The sequence below is a fragment of the Anoplopoma fimbria genome, chromosome 18, assembly GCF_027596085.1.
Source record: "Anoplopoma fimbria isolate UVic2021 breed Golden Eagle Sablefish chromosome 18, Afim_UVic_2022, whole genome shotgun sequence".
In the NCBI taxonomy this organism is placed as follows: Eukaryota; Metazoa; Chordata; class Actinopteri; order Perciformes; family Anoplopomatidae; genus Anoplopoma; species Anoplopoma fimbria.
Window position 1 is genome coordinate 23,216,643 of NC_072466.1, and position 22,453 is coordinate 23,239,095.

Below are 22,453 nucleotides of genomic sequence, written 5' to 3' on the forward strand. Positions count from 1 at the left end.
CTTATTAACTTGTTAAACTTTTACTTTTACCTCAAAAAGCAAAAGAGGTTCATTTCACAGTATATAAAGATATATATATATATCCTACAGGAGAACTCCTTAGACAAAGGATCAACATTGATCCCAATAACTCTACATTCTGTGATGAAGAAATAGTAACAACGGAAACTAGTAACTATTTTTGACTAAATAAAATGCACTTTTAGGTGCATGATTGTCTAGAATCAAAAATATGTTCTCTCTCCAATTTACCAGAAACTATTTGGAATAATAGTGGAGGATTAAAAAAAAACTTAGGTTCTATTGAATACTTTTTTTTAATGTTAGGTCATTTGTTCATTCATAAATGTCATTGTATGTGGAAAAGAAATCACTGAAGTATGTAGAAAAGAAAGCAGGATTGACACCTTAGAGTTACCAGAGAAGCTTCAGCTATTTCTTATTTGATTTATTCATTTATGTATTGCCTTTTTGTAGGTTAAAATTCTATATTACATTGTGTGCAACGTTTTTTTAAGAGCATACTGATATTGTATCGCTTGCCATATAATATTGTACAGAAACCAAGGGAGGAGACTGAGACTTAAGTCAAACTAAATTAATATATTATATTCCTTTATTGATCCCCATGGGGGAAATTAGAGTGTTGCAGCAGCTCAACTACACAGACAATAAATACACATACTATACAACTACACAGACAATAAATACACATACTATACAACTACACAGACAATAAATACACATACTATACAACTACACAGACAATAAATACACATACTATACAACAAAATACACAGACAATAAATATACTAATACAACTACACAGACAATAAATACACATACTATACAACTACACAGACAATAAATACACATTATATCCACATACACAGGGGGGGGCTACAGCATATACAACAGACTGACAATAAATACACATAGACAATAAATACACATAATATACACAGACAATAAATACACATACTATACAACTACACAGACAATAAATACACATACTATACAACTGTGGTCTCTGCTGTTGTTGTACAGACAATAAATACACATACTATACAACTGCCCACACAGACAATAAATACACATACTATACAACTACACAGACAATAAATAAGATACTATACAACTACACAGACAATAAAAGAGGGCGCTACCACATACTATACAACAAAATAAAGATAGTAAGAAATAAGAATAAAAATAAAAATGTACAGTATATCCACATGGGGGGGCTGGTCAGCATGGTGACAGACTGTGGTCTCTGCTGTTGTTGTACAGTCTGATGGCAGTGGGCACAAATGAGCGTCTGAAGCTCCGTCCTGCTCTTTGGTAGAATCAGCCGATGGCTGAAAGAGCTGCCCAGCTGCCACAGTTCCTCATGGAGAGGGTGAGAGGGATTGTCCAGGATGGCTCTGAGTGTGACCTTCATCCTCCTCTCACCCACTGACTCCAGACTGTCCAGCTCCAGACCACCACAGAGCTGGCTCTCCTCACCAGCTTGTTGAGTTTGTTGGCATCTCCAGTCCTGATGCCACCACCCCAGCACGCTACAGCGAAGAAGAGGGCACTGGCTACCACAGACTGGTAGAAGAAGAGGGCGCTGGTTACCACAGACTGGTAGAAGAAGAGGGCACTGGCTACCACAGACTGGTAGAAGAAGAAGAAGAAGACTGGAAGAAGAGGGCACTGGTTACCACAGACTGGTAGAAGAAGAAGAGGGCACTGGCTACCACAGACTGGTAGAAGAAGAAGAAGAAGAGGGCACTGGTTACCACAGACTGGTAGAAGAAGAGGGCACTGGTTACCACAGACTGGTAGAAGAAGAGGGCGCTGGTTACCACAGACTGGTAGAAGAAGAGGGCACTGGTTACCACAGACTGGTAGAAGAAGAGGGGTAGAAGAAGAAGGCACTGGTTACCACAGACTGGTAGAAGAAGAAGGGGCACTGGCTACCACAGACTGGTAGAAGAAGAGGGCACTGGTTACCACAGACTGGTAGAAGAAGAGGGCACTGGTTACCACAGACTGGTAGAAGAAGAGGGCGCTGGTTACCACAGACTGGTAGAAGAAGAGGGCACTGGTTACCACAGACTGGTAGAAGAAGAGGGGCACTGGTTACCACAGACTGGTAGAAGAAGAGGGCGCTGGCTACCACAGACTGGTAGAAGAAGAGGACACTGGTTAGGTCCTTTCCTGTAGAGGGCAGTGTTGTGTGTCCAGTCCAGTTTATTGTTGATCTGCACCCCAAGGTGCTTGTAGGACTCAACCCTCTCCACCCCCCCTCCTCTGCTAGTCCACCACAAGCTCCTCGGACCATGTGATGAAGCTCTCAATCAGTCCTCTGTGCTCCTCCTCGTTGTCCCTGGTGATACATCCAACACACACACACATGGAGCTTATGCCTGCATAGCCAAACACGCCGTTTCCATGGTAATACGTCATCAACCCTCGACCCAACAGAGCGGAGGTTCAAAGCTTTCTCATAAAGTCGTCTGAATGTTGACACATGTTAACATGTTAACGTTAAGCATGACGTAGCCCTGTGGTTCAGAGGCTCTGCGTGTAGCGGACATGACACAGTCAGTTGTTGTCCAGGGTGAGTACACTGAACAGACCTAGTGACGCTAGCATCCAGACGTTAGCAGCTAGCTCAGGAGCTAACAGCTAGCTCAGGAGCTAACAGCTAGCTCAGGAGCTGATCCTTCTCCAGGATGGACAGAATGCAATAGATGTCATGTGTACAGAATGAGCAGCATAACAGAGATACAACACATTCAATGTATATGACATAAATGATTCATATAATAAGACTACTTATAATAACAGCAGCAATTATTACAGTAGAATTATAGCCATGAAAATAGGGATAGTAATGTGACTAATAATAATAATGGAAGTAGCAGTGGGTGTCAGTCGGCTCACAGCAGGAGGCACGACTACGGTCCAGGTACCACAACGATTCATGGAAACCTGCAGAACGAGAAAGCAAAAGGGCTTCAGGGTGGAAGTAAAGCTAAAATGCTTAATGGTACAGGTAATAGTAATAGTAATTCACAGTTAACTTAACTGTGAACCCGTGTCCCTCAGTTGGCCAGTGTGGGAACCAGGTTGGCTGCAGGTTCTGGGACCTTGCTTTGAGAGAACACGCCCATGTCAATAAAGTAAGTGACCCACACACTGAACTCTCACTGACCAGGTCAAAGACAGCCTCACGGCCTGGACACTCTCATGACATTAAAGACTGACTTTTTGAAAGAACCCCTTCATTTTGACATGTCATAATAACAACAATAATGATGGATGTGCTCCATATTTTCTTGAATGGAATGGAGCAATGATAAATGTATGTAATAACTTACGCCTGCACTTTTCTGGTTACTGTAAGTGAAAATATATACCATTAAAACAAATTACAATATTAATTAAAAATACATACAGTTTTCAATTACCACATCACATATGTTAATTATCTGTAACATTATAAATCTACCATGATCATTGGGAATATGAGCTTTTAAGAATCAGGAATCTGAAACATCTGTTGCTGTTTATGGATATGTATTATGTGGATAGTAGGGGTTAAACAATGGAAGTTAGTTGATTGGCAATCATTGAATGAATCACCAGTGAGTTTGATGACTGATTTATCATTTTAGTTATCAAACACAAATATTCAAACATTTGCTGGCCCCATGTTAACTGTGTGTTTTTAAACTGTGAGAAAGTGCAGTTTGAGGATGTGAACTTGTGCCGCTGAGAATTCCGATGAGCAATGTTCTGAAATTGTATACACCAACCATTATTCAATTAATAAGTTAACAGTTTATAAAAAAACACAATCAACATATTTATCAATAGTGAAAAGAAATTCAATAAAGAAAACAACAACGGCAAGAAAAAAAGAGGTGAAAAAATGATTAGTAAAAAATAAATTGCTTCATGTTGTAACTTAAGCATTGTGTTACATCAAAGAGTGCAGTGTAAGACAAAAGGCAGGTTAGTGTACCAATGCCTACCAACACACCCATGCATACATGTACATTTATTTATCATTAATATATATTAGTCTTAATGTTGTGTTAATATTCATTTTGCTGTTATTGTATACTTTTTTTATGATGCTTTGGCAACCTTGTCCTTGAATCTTTCATGCCAATAAAGCAACCTTGCATTTGAATTTATATTGAGATATCTACACATAAACGCATTCACATCTAACACATAATAATGCACACATACATAGGCTATGCATGTATATACACAAACTCTCAAACATGCTTTGTTTGATTATACAGACAAAAAAATTAGACTTTTAAATGTCACTTAACTGAATCAGAATTTACAAAGCTGAATACCACTTTTTTTTAATTATTGAATTGAATTACCTACTAGTATTCAAATTCACTAGTTTAACCCTTACCAGGCATGATTTAAGCGGTAATTCCATCTTCTTACAACTTGGGTTTTATTTGTCTAGTTTCTTTATCGTTGTACTCTCCCAAAATAATTGGGAAGACCTGGGAAAAAAACTATATATGAAATAATAATGTTGTAATAAACCTGAATTATCCTTTAGAGGAAACCCATTGTTTTTATCCCTTAAGTACCATAATTTTTAAGGGCATCTCTAACATTCTATTTTTTCCTCCATTCAGAAAGGATTGTATGATGAGGCCCTCAGTAGCTTTTTCCGAAACGTGGACTCAAGGTAATCCCACCTTCTTTCACCCAGTGACTGCTACATGGGCTCAGACATTAGCCTCCGTGCAGAAGTCCAAATGTAGCCCTGTTATATTTGGTTTTCTTTTCCAGGGAAAGTGATGGGGGAGCCTGTGCTGTTGGTGGGAGAATCCAGCATCTGAAGGCCAGGGTAAGTTCTTGCTCATTACTAGAAAACAGCTTGAGACAAAAAAAAATAAAAATCCCTGGCCTTCACGGGGGTACCAGTTTATTTAAGAGTCAGGGGCAAAGGTCAGGGTATAACTCTGCATTCCAGGTTGGTCATCCACTGGTTAAGGTTACAAAGAGGAGTTGTGTATTGATGGCAGGGCATGTGCTCAGCATATAATGGCAACGAAATCTATGTGCTGGCCTCAAACTCGCATATTTGAATCCACAGGCGGTGCTTGTGGACATGGAGGAGGGTGTGGTTAACGAGATCCTGCAGGGCCCATTGAGAGAGGTGTTCGACAGCACTCAGCTCCTCACAGACGTGTCAGGTTCAGGCAACAACTGGTGAGCGACGTACTAGCCACGGGGCGGCTGCTCACGTGCTCACGTGGCTCGCAGCAACTGTTGCAAAACCATAATTTCAGCCGCTTTACAATCATTTTAACCACACAGAGCTGTAAACATGTGGTGTTCAGGGATTGAGTCAATGAAACTTCAATGCCAGAGTTATTTTCTTAAAGTTCAATAATTGAAAAAATAAAAACTGCTATCTTACACTGTTCAAATTCCCGACAAGTTTAGTAGTCTCAACAAGCGGATGTAGTTGTTTTCCCCATTTGCTCTCTCTCATGCCTACATAGCATAATCTGGGGGAAAGGCCAGAGGTGCTTCTTTAAAGAGCCGCTTTGAATACTCCCTCTATAGGTTTGAGCCTCACAGCCATTGTTAAAAAGAAGCAATGCCTCTATGCTTGTTAAGCTGAATTGTTCAAACACCGGTAGTGCATTTTTCAGCGTATTAAAGGGCAGTTCACATGAGACAGAGAGACATGTGTTATTTTATGTATCCCCCCTCGACAAAGGCCTGGTTAAGCCTCTCATTCTGAAGTTCACATGCATAAAAATAACTGGCTTTAAATTCTTACAATCATTTGTTGCATCTTCTGACAGATTTCTTTTTCGCTGGGGTGCCACCAGTTCTAACAAACTAATATAAAATAAGGGTAGTCATTATTTGTTTCGTTTGTTTAAAAAAAGCATTCATAATGAAACATCTTTAAAATATTTGTAAATCTTTGGGAAATCCTGCACATACCACAACAACTCAGCAAATGTTAAAATAGAATGTTTTCAGTCTCCACTCCATTCACTCTCTCGCTGTTGCACCAAAGACTGTCTAATGTCTTTTTCCACCGCTTCTGAACTTTGCAAAATCGAAAAGAAAAAAAAAATCAGTATCTGAACCAAATTAGAAAGTGAATCTACCGTTCTGGAACCAAAGTTAATTTATACATAATACTTCTCAGTTTAACAGAAACCAGCAGCCCATTTTTGCTTCTTAAAACTAAAACAATCTTACAATTTTGGATTTCATTAAAATGCTTCTTCTTCTTCTTCTTCTTCTTCATCATCTTCCTCCTCTCCAGGGCAGTTGGACACATGACGTATGGCTCAGCCTACAGGGAGCAGATAGTGGACAAGCTGAGGAAGGCAGCAGAACACTGTGACTGTCTGCAGTGCTTCTTTCTCATTCACTCTATGGGAGGAGGTAAGACGAGGACAGTTTGACCCATCCACGTAAACATGGTAGCATTGATGCTTACAGATCGGGATGCATTGATGTTTTTCCTCTTGTGCATTAAATCTCATCTCCTTTAACTCAAACAAGCCTTTATTTGTAATCAGTGATCTTTAAATATTCAACTGGTGCGTTTGTAAAACCAATCTCAACACAAATCACATATAGATGATAAAAATGTCCTCTTCCTGATTTTATTATTCTTGTATTTTGTGTGTGTATGTCAGAGCATCTAGACTGACACTTCTTCTGTTAAACAAATACCTTAGTGTATGTATACATGCCCAAGAAATGTGTTCTCTCTGGGGGAAATTGAGCTGGTGAAATCAGGCTTCTACAATATTCCACACTATTAACAGAAACCAGGTTTGTCGTTAACATGACACTGAAGAAGTCTGGTTACAGCAGAAACTTAATACACCAATCATGAATTGTAGGTACGGGCTCCGGCCTGGGGACCAGAGTGCTGAGCCTGCTAGAGGAGGAGTTCCCAGAGGTGTGTCGCATCGTCGCCTCCATCTATCCGTCTGCGGAGGACGACGTCGTCACCTCCCCCTACAACAGCGTCCTGGCCATGAGGGAGCTCACAGAGCACGCCGACTGTGTTCTGCCTGTCGAAAACCAAGTTTGTTTCATTTTTCTCCTCTTTCTGCAAGAGTCTCTGTGGCGTGCACACATTGAAATCATCCACTTTGACGAGAGTTTGTTCTACCCCTCCAGTCATTGGTCGACATTGTGAACAAAATCAAACAAATGTCTCACGGTGGGAAGCCAGGGTCGGCGATCAAGAGAGACAGCGCCGTTATCTCAGGGCAGGGTGGGCTCAGCGGGCCGGAGAAGCCCTTCGATGCCATGAATAATATCGTGGCTAACCTGTTGCTCAATATAACCAGGTATAGTATTACTGTTTACTCATACACAGACGACCCCTGTCTGCAAAGGGAAATGGGCCTGTCTCACAATGTTTGTTTTACGAATAGACACGCTCCCGCGGATTTGGCAATGATGTTGTTTTTATGTGTTTGAACTTTTTTTAGAAATATACAAAATGGGAAAAGTACCAAATGGTGCTTCTATAACCAAAATATAATAATAGTTATAATACTTCTTAATATATCAGTGAATGCTCCCAGTCTACTTATTGTACCTATCAAAAGTTTAAGGAAAATACTTTTTTTAAATGTTCACCTGGTTTATCAACAGGAGCTGATTGACTCTCTGCATATGATCAGCTTTCAATCATCAATCCACCTTTATTTAAATGTAGCTAAAATATCTGTTTATTAGCAGAATACAAACTTAAAGCTCACCCTTAAACAGACGGCATAGTGGAAAGTTTGAGCACCGGCTACTGTTTTTAAGCAATATAGTAAAGAGACAGTCAACCTTGGGCTCAGATCTGGAGACTGTGAGGTCCCTTTTTTTTTTTTGAGCACATCAAACCGCTCATTGGACCGTTGTGTCCTGTATGGAAGCATCTGTCTTTGTTTTGTTCCCTCATCTATTTATTGTTTCCTCTTCAATCTGGCACCCACCTGTTGTTTTCAGTTCCAAGTTTAATCATATAAGAGTGGGACAAAGTATTTTGTCCTATAGTTATTGCGTTTTTTTAATTTATGTACCCCAAATATCAGCATCGACGCCATCTGTACACCCCAGAAACACTCTAATGGAACAAAGAGCTTACTAGAAAATATTGCGGGCAGGTCAAAAAGTGACAAAGAGTAAGTTATTAATAACCTACAGAAACATTGCATGCCATAGTGCACATTTTCTTCCTCTGTCTCTGTTGCTCTCTCTCAAACAAAGACACACACCGCGAGCCGCAGCGCTCAGTCTTTGTCTCAGAACTCAATCCTGACCATTGTGCTACTATAATGCATACATTTGGTGGTTTGCAGGTCTGCTAGAGCAAATTAACTAAATAGATGTTGTGTAAACGGAATAACCAACATAATAAAATGACAGTGAACCGACCTCCCTCTGCACCACGGTAGCTGGAAAGAATACCGTCCACACAAACATGCGCGAGCCACGTACTCAATTATAGGATTCACGTAGACCGAAGAGTGAACAAGTACACAAAGGAGAGAGACACACACATAAGGAGAGGCTGAAACTCCTGGAGGATGTAGATCCAGATCCAAACATCTGGAATGACACACCAACAGACAGGAGAGAGAGAGAGAGTGCTCCAATACAGCTGATCATCCAGCAGTCAGCAGGACAAACAAACAAGGACAATAACTTCTAGGCTTAAATGATATATTGAGTATAAAGGTCAATCAGACCCTAAAATCTATTCTGACATCGATAGATATTAATATTGCATGAAGCATTACATTTTTATATATTGTGTCTCATAATGAAAAAAAAGCGTGCGTTTTATATGCTGCTTGTGTGTCACCGTAAGTTTCCTTTGTTACAGCTCGGCTCGTTTCGACGGATCTCTCAACATGGACCTGAACGAGATCGCCATGAACCTGGTCCCCTTCCCTCGTCTGCACTACCTGGTGCCCAGCCTCACCCCTCTCTACACACTGTCAGATGTCAGTGTGCCCACCAGAAGGTCTGTTCTCTGGCTGTCATTGCGGCAATATTTTACCTCACAGTTGTTTTTTGAATCCCGGGGTATTCAGCTCACATGAACTCAATCAACCCCCGTTTACACATGTTGACGGTCGTGATGAGTGACGAGCCCCCCCCCCCCGGTTTTTGGCTTTGAGAGAGTAGCTCAAGTTCAAGAATATGTATTATATATTATATATATTATAATAACAGTATTTTGTTCCATTATCAATATATACTGTGTTATGGCAAATAAATTTTAATAAAATGAAAAATGACCAAACTGATAGAGCAAAGCTCTAAATACTCGTTTTGTTCCTTTTTTAAAACATTTTCATCATTGATTCAGCCCTTGATTCTGTGGACTAGTGGAAAAGTCCCTAAAACAGGCATACGATTTCCAAACACAACAAAGCTGCCTTTCATTGTATCAAGTGAGATGGTGGCAATTTCAAGTTTAGTATTTGCGGGCTTGTGACAGGAAAACCCAATTTGATCCACCACCTTCCGACCCTCCCACCTGCTCCCCATCAACAACTGCCATGAAGGTGGCCTTGTGTGAGCCACGCAGACCTCATCTGGTCCATTGGAGCTGCTCATAAGTCAAAGAGAGTGGCGGTGGTACTGGGCAAACTCCCAGAGGTTAATATATATATGAATGCAGAGCAGGGTGTTGCTTAAAATGATTTTGCCTGCTCAGCAGAACTTGCCTGGACCAATGAAGGTACAAAAAATTCTCCCCCTCTCTCAAATATTGGCCCCCTTGGCCTCAAGTCTCGCTCAAGTGTACCTGAAATCCCTCCACCTTTCACCTACTAAACCAGTAAATAGAGACTAGTGTTATGTTTCCCCTACCTTTGCCTTGGGGTGCCGCTCCCAACGGAAACCACCCGCCCCTCCTTGAAAGAAATAAACAAAGACTTGTATGTACACAATTTATGTCGTTTTAATTTTAGCTCCGAGTGAAGGTCTTACATGCATTTTGCTGCCATTTACTGTCATGCTACTTTCTGTCCTCTTCTCTGTCGAGCTTTGTACACACCGTGTTTGTGTGTGTGTGTGTGTGTGTGTGTGTGTGTGTGTGTGTGTGTGTGTGTGTGTGTGTGTGTGTGTGTGTGTGTGTGTGTGTGTGTGTGTGTGTGTGTGTGTTTGCAGGCTAAAATTTACACGTGGGGTTGCTCAATCGGAAGATGCAGTGACTTAAACCGAGTGAGAGTAGAAGAGCTAGGAGTAAGGAAATGACAGGAAAACCAATTTATGCAGCCTAACCTGCCATAGGCTTTAGCTATTAGTGGTCACCAGACCACACCACAAAGGCTGTTGTTTGGCAGGATGCAAATGTAATATCTGAAGATATTGCTTTAGTCTTTCTTTTTTTTCTGTCTCCTCTAACTGTGCCCTCTAGACTGGATCAGATGTTCAGCGATGCCTTCAGCAAAGACCACCAGCTCATCCGAGCCGACCCGAAGCGCAGCCTCTACCTGGCCTGCGCCCTCATGGTCAGGGGCAACGTTCAGGTGTCCGACCTCCGCAGGAACATCGAGAGGTCAGAGCAGCCGTCGTCTCAACCCCGCTAGGCTCTAAATAGTGCTCCCATTCAGCACCAACAGCGGTGATTCATGACTGGTCCATTCAGCAGCCCGCCCTCTCCTCAGCTCTCCCTTCACCACTCTCCCTGCAGACCTTGTTTTCATGTGGCGGGGTGTCAAGAGACTCTGAAACAGAAGCGGCTGTGAGAGCACATATTTGTGCGTAACCATGGTTTAAAAGAGGAGGGAGGAGGAGGAGGAGGAGGAGGAGAAGCACAAAAATATATCCCACCAAAAGGTTCTTAAGGGCACACATAATCACTAGTATATTTTGGAGTTTGGTATCGGTCTATTTGTTTTAACTTCATATAACAAATAAAAACAGGATGCTTTAATATGTTGATGATTACTCGTTTGACAAACAAAAATGACAAACATGGTTGGTTCCAACTGCTCAAAATTGAAGAGTTGCTGCTCTTCTCTATTTTATATTGTTAGAAACAGGATATCTTTGAGTTTTGGACAGCTGGTTTAACATATAGAAAGACATTTGATGACCTCGACCTTAGAATCAAGGACACTGCTTTTTTGCCATTTCACCAAATGGTTAAATGAAAAAAAAAAAAAGTAACAAATTTTTCCAGGATTTTTTACTGAAATTTGTGACTTCAATCTTAGGGTGTTTCAGATTTCTCTCCTACAACTTTAGGTCTTTATTATCCAAGGTTTTCTTGTAAATTTGTGATTTTTTTTTATCTCATAAATTTAAGACTTTACCCTCCGAGTTTGTTCTCAGACTGCTCTCTCTCTCTGGCTCTGTTTTTTTTTTTAGCTAAAAAGGTTCTCATACGCTGCTGTAGTTTTAACCCTGACCATGTACGTGTCCTTAGACACTGTAGCCCTCAGTTTCCTGCAGCACTTTCTTGCGTTTGACATATCACTCTCATCCCTCCTCTAGACTGAAGCCTTCGCTGCCCTTTATCTCGTGGAACCAGGAAGGTTGGAAGACGGGCCTGTGTTCGGTGCCTCCCGTGGGTCACTCCCACTCTCTGCTGGCCCTGGCCAACAACACCTGTGTGAAGCCCACATTCATGGAGCTGAGGGAACGCTTCACCAAGCTCTACAGGAAGAAGGTGCAAAGCTATTGTATGTTTTCATAGACCATCCGAAGATTCAGCCAGGGAATATATCATTTATCAAGTAAAACCATCAAATATTTTCTCGGTACATCGTGCCAAATGTGTGGATTACAATCACTTATCATAGAATACCTTTGTTTTTTTGACAATTGGTTAGAAAGTATAAGCAGACATACTGTAGCTCTCTGTTTTTATAACTTATATGTGCTCAGACTTAATAACTTAACAGCACATTGTTCTCCCTCCTTTTTTTTCTCCGAAGGCTCACCTACACCACTACTTGCATGTAGAAGGGATGGAGCAGAGCTTCTTCTCAGAGGCCGTCAGCTCACTCAGCTCGCTGATCGAAGAATACGACCATCTGGATGCCACCAAAGGGAGACTAATGCCTGATGCACCCAGACTCAGCATTGCCAGATGAAGGTCCGCTCTGTTGTAAATCTTTGTGTAGCTGTCAGACCCTTTGACTGTCAAATTCTATGGCAGAGATTAAGGACTTCACTCAACACAAATCTTTTGTATATACCTTTATAAGTTATATATCATTCTCGTCTGATTTATGACCTGATTAAAATGTTCTCTGTGGGGGAAAAAAAAAAAGCAGGAACAACAACAACTCAATCTATAGTGTGACCTTATTTGCCATTTCTTGGCTCCCTGACCGTAGTATTATGAGGTACTGTTAATGTTTCAACATCTGCTATTACAGTTACATGCACTGGCCATATTCCTTGATGTTATTGCACATACATTTCCTGAAGACAGAGTTCATAAAAGCTTTTATCACAACTAGAACTCTTCTATTTATCACTGATCCCAGCCACTCGTCCTTATGAAAAGAGGTTTTGTCGTTTTCAGTTTTCTTTTTTTTTTAAACTTCTATAAGCACATCGCTGCTGCTGAGTGGAACTTAATGACCAGAGTAAGCATATGTTTCTGTCCTTAGTCCGCCACAGCAGGGATCACATCCAGCGTCTGTGTCTTGGTTGGATCTGTTAGAGTAGCCGCAGGTCAGAAAACATGTCGCCTGGATCGTTGCACTTCCTCTGGCACACGCAAGACGTGATCCACTGCATCTTCCACTGTGTGTTGGAGCCCCCCTTGCACGTGAAGTTGACCTTGATCAGGCTCGACTTGTTGGGGACACAGCAGCGCTTGTCTGTACAGACACCACAGTACGTGGGCTTGAACTTTTTGGTGCTGATGCAGCCCGAGAGTTTCAGCTTCTCCGCTTTCTTGGCTTGGAATTTAGGCCGGCATGTCTTTCCCTTTGGCATCTGAGAGGGGAAAAACAATGATTTTTATAAGTATATTCATTGGATATTATACATTTCAATACTGCAACCGAATTTGACAAACTTGTCACCTTAACACTCCTCATCACGCTCTTCTCACACGGCCGCAGCAGACACAGGCGTCGGTCCTTCCTCATCTCGCACTTGCCGTTGTCGTTGTTGACGCGCACAGAGATGCCCAGGCCGCAGGTTTTGGAGCAGGGGCTCCAGGGAGTGGTCTGGATCAGACAGTTCTTCTTCCAGGCTAAAGGAGGATCCCTGTAAGCTTTCAGTATTACAGTTAAAGGGCACTGTGTCAACAACACCCCACGGTGAGAACTAGTCTGTGTGCCAACGTACTTCAAAGCAGAGCACAGGCCCCAAATACTTCACTTCTTCTACCAAAATTCTAAACATTTTTGAGCTGCACTTACAAGAGTTAAGTAGAATGAGAAGAGTAGAAAGGGGCATTTAGCAAAACAGAAATTATACTAAGGTTTCAGCTTCCTCGTGTATGTCTGCTCTTGAATTTTGAATCCAAACAATGTGCTCCGTTTCTCCACGGTGAGAAATAAAATTTGAGTTTCCCTACAGATTATGATATAGAATAGGTTTTCCTGCAGAGTTTCATGCCAAGCAAAGCAAACCAACTACACTGGTACATTACAGTGAAATATACGGTGCTTTTAATAAAGTGAGTCGTCCCTCCTCCTGCTAATAACTGGAACCATCCATCTTTTCTGTTTCTTGCCGTGAGGCACTCACTCCTCCCACCGCCAAAGTCATGAAATGCCCACGCCCCTTTCCCCTAACCAGCTAACTCGGACAGCTATTGGCATTCCAGACCAGAAGGGCCGGCACTTCTGCCCAGGTTTACTCCATAAACACACACCTGACATGTAGCTCGTGTCCTGCTGGTGCTTCTTTTGGCTCTGGCCACTGCGAAGTCCGGCTGGCATGTTGCCCATAAGCGGGGCAGGGCCCAAGAGACCAGCAGGCTTCTGGATGAAAGCGGGGGTGCAGCCGATGGCTCCGGCAATACATGTGCACTTATAGAGGGGGCTGGGCTGGAAACCCTCTCCGTTCTCATAGTGGGCCCCATTCAGGTCGCAGCCTACTGCCATCAGGTCTGAAAGAATAACATGTCAGAGCTCCAGTACTCACTGATGCAGGCAGCGAAACTCTCTGGATGATGTTACTGTTAATCTTAAATGTTGTGTAAGACTTGTACATAACTAAATTTGTTCTTTTTGGGATGATCTATGACACAATTATGTTTACAAACTAAAGTTCCAAAAAATAAAATCTGGCATTCATTTCTTTGCAAAAATGTTCCAATCACACGATAAAAGTAAATAAAAGCCAATGCGTATTCATTAATTAACACATTGATTGCACGTGGGTTCGTAAAGCACAAGAAAAACGTTAGCTGTGTAGGTCGCTTTATTGATAACAATGTGTATCTGTTCAAGCTTGTGAAATTGTTTACTTAAGAACACGCCTGAAATGCTCATAGAGCATAGACTGTAGACATGAAGACGTAGTCACACTGATGTTACCCATTGGTTTGTGGACTGCCGTTTGGAAGCCTTAAGTTTGACATTTTGGGCGTAGCCATCTTAGGTTTTTGGAACCAGAAGTGACCATATTAGGAACGAGGCAGGGCCAGGTACCGTTAGCAGCAAGCGCTATCTAGCTCAGGAAGCAAGGTGCATCTGTTAACTTTTATGTTAATAAAGATGCTAAGATTGGTTAGCGAAAAACAAGCCCTAAATAAAATGTTTACCGGATAAAATGAAAAGCAGACTCCTAGAGTGTACAGCTGAACGCTGAACAACACAGTGGTCACTCAAAGCATCCACACTCAAGACTTTAAGCCTTTAGAAAAAGTAAAGAAAGAACCCCCCCCCTCAGCTAGCTATCAGCTAGAGTCAATGTTTGTGTACCAGGCTGTAAACATGTTTATTACTGCTGTAAAGTTGGGCATTTTAACATTGGAGTCTATGGGGACTGACTCGCTTTTGGGGAAAGCATCAAGTGGCCATTTGAGGAATGGCAGTTTTTTTGCACTTAGGCGGGAAGTTTTAAGGACTGGATGTTGCTGTTTTGGCTGGTGTGGACCATGGATGTATTTAACAGAGATGCCTTCAAAGATGGCATAGAAAAACAGCTACGTAGCTACTAGAGGTCTGAAACGTTAGATGGACTACAGCTGTTATTTCAGACATAGATACTGTTCTGGTATTTATCGCCACGGTATGCATGCTTTTGTGAAAACATTTTGCGTAACTTTTACCTTTCCCACCATGGCTACTTAAGGAAAAGATGAGAGCCACTCACATGCACACACTCCGACCTCGAATCTGGGCTTGTCGGCTGAGAAGTCACAGTACATGCTCTTGTGCGGGTCGCAGACGTCCCTCTCGTTGCACGGCTCTCCGATCTGCCTGGCACAGCTCTTGCAGCAGCCGCACCCGTCCAGGACGGAGCTCACCCCCGGGGCGCAGTAGGGTCTCTGTCGACACTTGCAGGGCCACTGGCAGAATTGCCGCCTCTCGGCCACAGCCCGCACGTCTCGAGGAGCCAGCTGCCCATTGTTCTGAGCCCTGCTGAAGCACTGGGAGAGGAGGAAGAGGTCCATTCATTCTTTTTTTTTTCTTTTTTTTACTGGAGCTTTGTTTGATGTTTGATGTTTGATGATTTGCAAACATCACTCTTCTGGTGGAGTGGAATGGGAGCTAAAGCATCCTGCAGCTTTGGAAATCTATATAAAAATGCTGAATGTGACATTCTGAACCACACATTCTTGGACTTAGAAGGGCTTTATTCTGTTTATTCTTGACACAGCAGCAGCTGCTGCTACTGTGTCTAATTTTGATCTGAAAATGTAAAAAAGAATCCAGCTTAACACTTTTGCTCAGCACACCCACACACCTCAATAACATCTTTTGAATTTAGACTTGCAGAGCTGGCTTTCAGTATGTAGCAGGAAATGTTGAATGAACAGTAATGCCATTGAATTCATCAATGCACTCAACACTTTGGTCATGGGCAAGATATTAACTCTCTGTTACCATGGTTATTCATAGCTATAGTTATAGACACATCACATGTAGGTACAAGGTTATGCATCATAAGCATGGTTCCCAAAGGTTGGTTTTTAGGGATTTTGGACAACATCTCCCCAGACCTGGACTATGGTATAGGACAGGGTATCTCTAAGACTAGTAGCCTCTAGTACAAATTGTCAAACTTGTACATAAGATATATCATCATCTAACCTTGTGGTGTAACAGTTGGATGAGCACATTCATGCTCCCAATTTAGATTTAAATGGTGCCATGCCTTTACCTTTAGTGCCACCATTGGGGAGAAGCCTTTTAGCCACTCTTCCTGTAAGGCTCTTAGAAAAATAGTTCACAGCAGCCCACTGATATATATATATATATATATATATATATATATAAATATATATATATATATATATATATATATATATATTTTTTTTTTTAAACTTCCTGTTAATAATCCTAAAATGTACACTCTGTGTCAAATTTGCCTCAGGAAACTTTGTAGAAATGCTCCCCTGCTTCATGCCTCTTTGAATAATATATCCAAGCCAACAGTGAATGTAATCTATTAACGATTACTGTGCCGGTATCAAAGCCTGATATATCTCCTTCAACTGTGCCATAGAGCTCCATTGTTGTCCAGAAACATTTCAGTGAGCCACACTGCTGCACTGGGTGAGAGTTTCCTTCATTACCATGAACACACACACTGTAGTTTATTTTGATTGCGTGCTACATACACAGTCCTTCTGTCTCAAAAACTCATCAGAACACCGAATGTGGATTAATCTGCTGCTAAAAATAGTCCCCCAAAAATGCACTATTTACTCTTGTTTGACCTAAAGACTACAGTGCCCAGCTGTTTACAGAGTTACTGAGCCGCTTCACTGAGGGTCAGTGTGTATGAGTTGGCGTCGTCTAGCCGTGAGGTCGCAGATTGCAACCATCTAAAACTTTTCCCGTGTGCCAAGCGTGTAGGAGAACTAGTTGGCCAACGCAAATTGCCCTCTCTATAGCCAGTGTTTTGGTTTGTCTGTTCTGGGCTACTATAGGAACATGGCGGCATCGATGAAATTTGTCTACAAATGTTGGCATCTATTAAATGTGACATATTGCATTATGGAATTGTTAGCTGTTGTGGGAATTATTGAGGTGTATCCAACTTGCCTCGCATATTTATTTTAGTTCTCTACTGTCAGTTACAAGAAAGAAAAAGGAAAGAAAAATGAGCAAAACATTTCTTTAAAATGCAAACACAAATCTTAAAGAAACAGTGTGTTGCATTAGGGGGTGATCTATTGTCAGAAATGTAATATATTAATGATTAAGTCTTCTTTGGTGTATAATCATCTCAAAATAAGAATTGTGTTTTCGTTAGCTTAACATTAGCCATTTAGATTAGATCTGTAGTGGGTTCTCTTCACTCAGCCGACTGCTGTGTTTCTACAGTAGCCCAGAATGGACAAACCAAAATCTGGCTCTAAATAGGGCCATTTTGCTTTTTCAGATTTTTGCGTTGTCCCACCGTTGTTCACCTACACGCAAAGCACACTGGAGAAGTTTCAGTTGGTTGCAATCTGTCAACTCACCGCTAGGTGCCGCAAAATCCCAAACACTGGCCCTTTGAGCCCGATCAGCCACAATCTCAACTTCTTCCTTTTCACTACTACCTCAAATGATGTGACACTCTTTTGAACTTTGTAATTAAAGTATTTTATCTATTATCGTCAAACAGCCAAGGTTTAAACATTTCAGCCTATCTGCACATTGAGTGAGAAGGCATCCAAACTGTGGAAGCTGCAGATAGATCTGAGTGGTGACAGCCCAACAGTTTATGAATATTCTAGTGGTGTTTCCTGTAAAACTAATATGTTTGATTGGGTGGTATTTGCCATGATGCAATCTCAGCACGATGCCTCTTGTGCTACAATTCTTCTGGCGGCTGCTCAAGGGTCACTGAGCACTATGCCAAAAATCTGAAGCCTGTCTGCCAGGTTTACTGAATGAGCTCATTTCATGGTGTGAAAATGGGTGCTCGGGAGCTTTAAATACAAAGACCTCAGACTTCGCTCCCCTATTTTGCAAGTTTTTACTGCTGAAAAGAAGACCAACTTTAAACCCCCAAAAATACCATCAGAAATCTGTTTTTCAAATTACTTACAAATGGCCACCTGATTATTTCAGAATATTTATCGAATAGATGAAAAGGCTCATTCAGAAAGTGAGAAAAACAAAATACTCAGTTGTTTTTTTCTGTTTCTCCATAATGAGTGCCCTCAAATATTGTCCTCTCAGAAACCCCAGTCTGTCTATATTGTCAGAATAGAAAGAAATAAAAATGAGAATGCTTTTCTTACCTGTTGAGCAAGGATGAGCAGGAGGGAACGGCAGAGAAGCGATAGCATCTCTTAAGTGAGAAGGTCTGTGTGAGCTCCAGGAGGGCGCAGGGGGACGAGGAGAGCTGGAAGGTGGGATTTAGGGAGGAAGACTAGCGGGGGGGAGATTGGGAGTGCTGACCTGTTGGAGAAGGGGGACAAAGCAGCCCTCTGTCTCCTCTCCAAACACACCTTTTCCCCCCGCCTTACTGATCCAGAGGGGAAATATTTGTCTTCATAACTGCCGGGCCACTCCGGGGCCTTTAAGTCCTGCCCATTTGTTTATTCTCAGTCTGCGGACCTCGCGCACATTTACCTGGGTGCAATTTACCGTTAAATCTGTAGAACCAAATGTGACAGGCCACTACATAGCACTCAGCAAAGAACATACTGTCTGGTTCATTCTTTAAGGGACAAAAACGGGATTTGTGATTCAAGTCCTGGTTTATAAATGCATTCACTGTATGTTGTTTGTTTAATGTGGTTCCTTAGCTGTATGGTCCCACTTAATGCGCACAGACATGTATTTAAGTTCACATTCCACTATTATTTACTCTGAGTAAAGAGGTCCCTCTCAGAGCCAGCCCTCCACCTCCGTCCACGTACAGCCAACGCCCCTTTGGGAGATCACATGGACAGACCAGAATAAAACCTGCTTATTACTAATTAGAGCCTAACCAATGCTGGATTTTTGAGTCCAATACTGGTATTTGGAAGTTCTGATGACAATATATCAACCGATATTGGCTTTACTAAAAATATCTCAACAACTGTTGGATGGATTGAGAGAGAGACATTCATTGTTCTTAGGGGATCAACCACAATTACTTTGGAGATCCCCGGACATTTCCTCTTGGGCCATCGGCAGGTTATTTTTGTTTCTTTTTTTTAGCATAGGTCTTGACAGCTATTTGAATTCCATCCAATTTGATAGAGATATTGATGGTGCCGAGAGGATGAACCCGGACGACTTTGGTGATCCTCAACTTTTCCTGAAGTGCCAACGTGAGGCTCCATCTGTGCTTTTAATTGAAATACATCATCAATTTAATTTGTTCAATATTTTGGTTAAGGACTAATTACCTGCAAAACAAATGACATTCCCATCATCCTCAGCTTTATTTAGTTATAATTAGCTAATGTTAGTATGCTAACAGGTTCAATTAAGATGGTAAATTTAGTAATTCTTATTCCTGCTAAACCGCAGCTTTATGAGCTAGTTCCCATGCTAGCATTAGCATCAGAATTGGCTTTATTGGCCAAGTATGTGTACACACAAGAGATCAGACTCCATTTTCTTGTTGTTTCTGGAAAAAAAAGTTTCTTGTGTCTGGTTGATTTGGAGTACAGTGTTCTGTAGCGCCTCCCAAACCAGTGATGTTTCCTGACTCTGTAGTTGTATTAATCCTAGATGGAGACCTGGCAGGCACCGTTTAGTGGACGATCCAAACCAAACTGTAATGGACATGCAGAGAACAGACTGGATTTTTGCGGTGAAGGTCCTGGGAGATGGTGGATCCAAGGAACTTGTAGGCCTCCACCGTCGACAAGTTCACTGTCATCTCCACAAAGGGTTCAGCAACCAGGTTGGTCTGTCCACACCAGCTGTTCTACCTTTGTCTGTATGCAGACTGATGGATGATGACCATTGTGTCGTCTGCAAACATCAGGAGTTTAACAGACGGGTTTCCTGAGGTGCAGACGTTGGTGTAGAGGGAGAAGGGCAGTGGGGAGAGCACACATCCCTGGGGGACGCCAGTGCTGATCGTTTGGGTGGTAGATGTGATTATACTCATGCTGCTGTTAGTTATTTATGCTAGTTATGTTGTTACGTTATTATGTTATTAATTCAACAGACACAAACCATGATCTTTTATTTCAACCGTTACCAATTAGTTTCGTTTCCTTAACCCCACCAATCATTTGACAAAGTTTAACACCGCGGAATTGTGCATTTCTGCAAGGGTCATATGGATTTATGAAACATATTTTTCATTCAGGAATGTCAACAATTAACATATCCTGTGGTGTGCAGAAAAGTACAATCCCAAAACATTTGTTTTCTGGCGACTGACTACATCTAAAAATCTTGTTTTCCCGGCTGCGTAGTGTGCATCCATCAGTGTTTCTGCTGGTCACGTTTTCCAGTGGCAGCCAGTAGTCAAACAGTAGTTTCTGGATGTGACGTCAGTTCTGTCAGTACAAAAACTGCAAGTAGAGGAAGATGTAGTGAAAAAGCGTCTGGTTGCTGGCGAGAGATGTGATTAATATAGTTTATAATAAACAGCGCAGTAAGGATGCAGACATTTCACACACCAGATGTATATATAACACGGACCTGCCAATGTTCAATTCAACCCCTGTTGGACCCGATAATATGAGTCTGCTGTCACTCTGTGTGTCACTGTTGGGTGAGACTACTGGCTGCACTGTAGTTCATACACTGCACTGATAAACCACAGAATTGTACAGTAACATTGGGCTTCTACACATCTGTCTATACTCTGTCTTCCTCTCTCAACTTCAAATTCAAAGGGGCTTTATTGGCATGAAAGTTTCAAGAACAATGTTTCCATAGCATCAAAATAACAGGGCCATATGAATATTAACACAACATTAACATTTTATACACAAATGAGTGATACATATTTATGTGTGTGTGTCAGGTTTTGGCATGTTGATATATGTTGGACAGCAACTGTTCCTCATTTCATTAAATGTTTTCATCGTAGGAGAAGGTGCATTTTGTCCAACAGCGACCTCATAATCTGTTTTCTTTTCAGTGCCATGTTGTTTTGCGTTTGTTTGCCAGTTTGTGGCCACAGAGCCTGCCCTTGGTTAGGATCTGTCTCTGCTTTATATCCTTGACAGCAGAGAGATATTTTGCCAATTCACAATCTCTTTTTAGGGCCAGATAACATTCTCATATGCTTGTTCCAAATAGTGTTTTTATATATTGCAATACAATTTTGTTTTTCTCTGATTGGTGTTTGGAGAGCAGTGTTTTTGTGAAACTGGTCACAGTGTGTCTGGGGGAGGGGGGGTCAGGCAGTTAGTCTCAGCACCAACTGACAGAGGGGACTACTATCTGGGCTCAGCTCTTGGGTTTGGAGGGTTTTGGATTAGAGTTGTCTCTGGGGCTGGATTTAAGGTGATAAAAGAAAATAGTGCTCTTATTTGAACGTTAGTTATCAGTTGGTATCTGCATGTTTTTGTTGCTCTCCATACATTTGTCGGTGTCTTTCCGTTACTTGAAAATTTGTATGCACAATTCTGCATTTAAAGATTCTGTAAGAAGTTTGGGTATGTAGCGGATGACTGAATGGACCCCATACTTTACTCACATACAGCGCAATGTGAGTAAAGTAAGGCAAAAGGCCTGGATGACACTATCCAATACTTTAGGCAAGATTTTATTTGAAATTTGTAAATTATGATTGCATTAAGAGCTCTTTAAGCCTTTTCTTCTTGCTCTTCTATTGCCTTTGAAACTCCCTGATGCCTTTATGGTCACTATAATATACCTTCCGCACCCATGCCATATTAATGAATAAATAAATTCATATATTAAAACAAAAACTATGCCTTCTATTTCTTTTTAAATAGAAAAGTCTCAAACTACATTGGACCCGCTTGATACTTTTATAATCTGCTGCTAAAAAACTATCAACCTCTGTAACAGCATTGCTAAGCTGAAAAAAAGAAGTGAATTTACAGCCCTGTTCCCCATTAGCAGGCACATTTAAAGAATGTTCCGACAGTGCCAAAATGATCTGTAGTCACTTTCATTGATGCAGATTGCAGGGAGTCCAGATGTCTTCAGCTGATGTGCAGACTCCTCAGTTAGGTAATTATCTAAAGCAGTGGTTCTCAACCTTTTTTCAGTGATGTACCCCTGTAAAATATTTTTTCAGCCAAGTACCCCCTAACCAGCGCAAAGCATTTTTGGTTGGAAAAAAGATGTAATACACAGCTCTGCCATCAGTGTCTGAGTTATAAAACTGTCAACACTGAAGA

General features: G+C 41.6%; 2 protein-coding genes across 3 annotated transcripts; one reads left to right on the forward strand and one right to left on the reverse strand.

The window, feature by feature from the left end:
• Window positions 1–2,457: 2,457 nt before the first annotated feature.
• On the forward strand, window positions 2,458–12,318 carry tube1 (tubulin, epsilon 1). 2 transcript variants are annotated; one of them, XM_054618293.1, is made up of 12 exons: window positions 2,458–2,608; window positions 3,100–3,173; window positions 4,668–4,720; window positions 4,825–4,882; window positions 5,132–5,247; window positions 6,329–6,450; window positions 6,918–7,105; window positions 7,201–7,373; window positions 8,909–9,049; window positions 10,454–10,594; window positions 11,536–11,723; window positions 11,979–12,318. In XM_054618293.1, exons 1-12 carry the CDS (start codon window positions 2,584–2,586, stop codon window positions 12,107–12,109), a joined length of 1,410 nt encoding a protein of 469 aa, XP_054474268.1. In that variant the 5' UTR covers window positions 2,458–2,583; the 3' UTR covers window positions 12,110–12,318. The 2 variants fall into 2 exon arrangements, with proteins under 2 accessions (XP_054474268.1, XP_054474267.1); XM_054618292.1 differs by having other exon boundaries at window positions 11,536–11,710; window positions 11,979–12,316.
• A 131-nt stretch (window positions 12,319–12,449) lies between these two features.
• On the reverse strand, window positions 12,450–18,466 carry ccn6 (cellular communication network factor 6). The gene is made up of 5 exons (XM_054618294.1): window positions 18,419–18,466; window positions 15,331–15,607; window positions 13,883–14,119; window positions 13,083–13,276; window positions 12,450–12,993 (listed from the first exon to the last, which is right to left on the reverse strand). The coding sequence occupies exons 1-5, from the start codon at window positions 18,464–18,466 to the stop codon at window positions 12,712–12,714; spliced, it is 1,038 nt and encodes a 345-aa protein (XP_054474269.1). The 3' UTR covers window positions 12,450–12,711.
• Between the last annotated feature and the right edge of the window lie 3,987 nt (window positions 18,467–22,453).

Bases quoted from the DNA above. Each gene is read 5' to 3' on its own strand.
- tube1 (XM_054618292.1), top strand. From the start codon at position 2,584: ATGACACAGTCAGTTGTTGTCCAGG. The intron at 2,609-3,099 runs GTGAGTACACTG...CGTGTCCCTCAG, and splicing joins ACAGTCAGTTGTTGTCCAGG to TTGGCCAGTGTGGGAACCAG. The intron at 7,106-7,200 runs GTTTGTTTCATT...CTACCCCTCCAG, and splicing joins TTCTGCCTGTCGAAAACCAA to TCATTGGTCGACATTGTGAA.
- ccn6 (XM_054618294.1), bottom strand. From the start codon at position 18,466: ATGCTATCGCTTCTCTGCCGTTCCCTCCTGCTCATCCTTGCTCAACAG. The intron at 15,608-18,418 runs GTAAGAAAAGCA...CTCCTCTCCCAG, and splicing joins TGCTCATCCTTGCTCAACAG to TGCTTCAGCAGGGCTCAGAA. The intron at 12,994-13,082 runs GTGACAAGTTTG...TTCCCCTCTCAG, and splicing joins GCGTGATGAGGAGTGTTAAG to ATGCCAAAGGGAAAGACATG.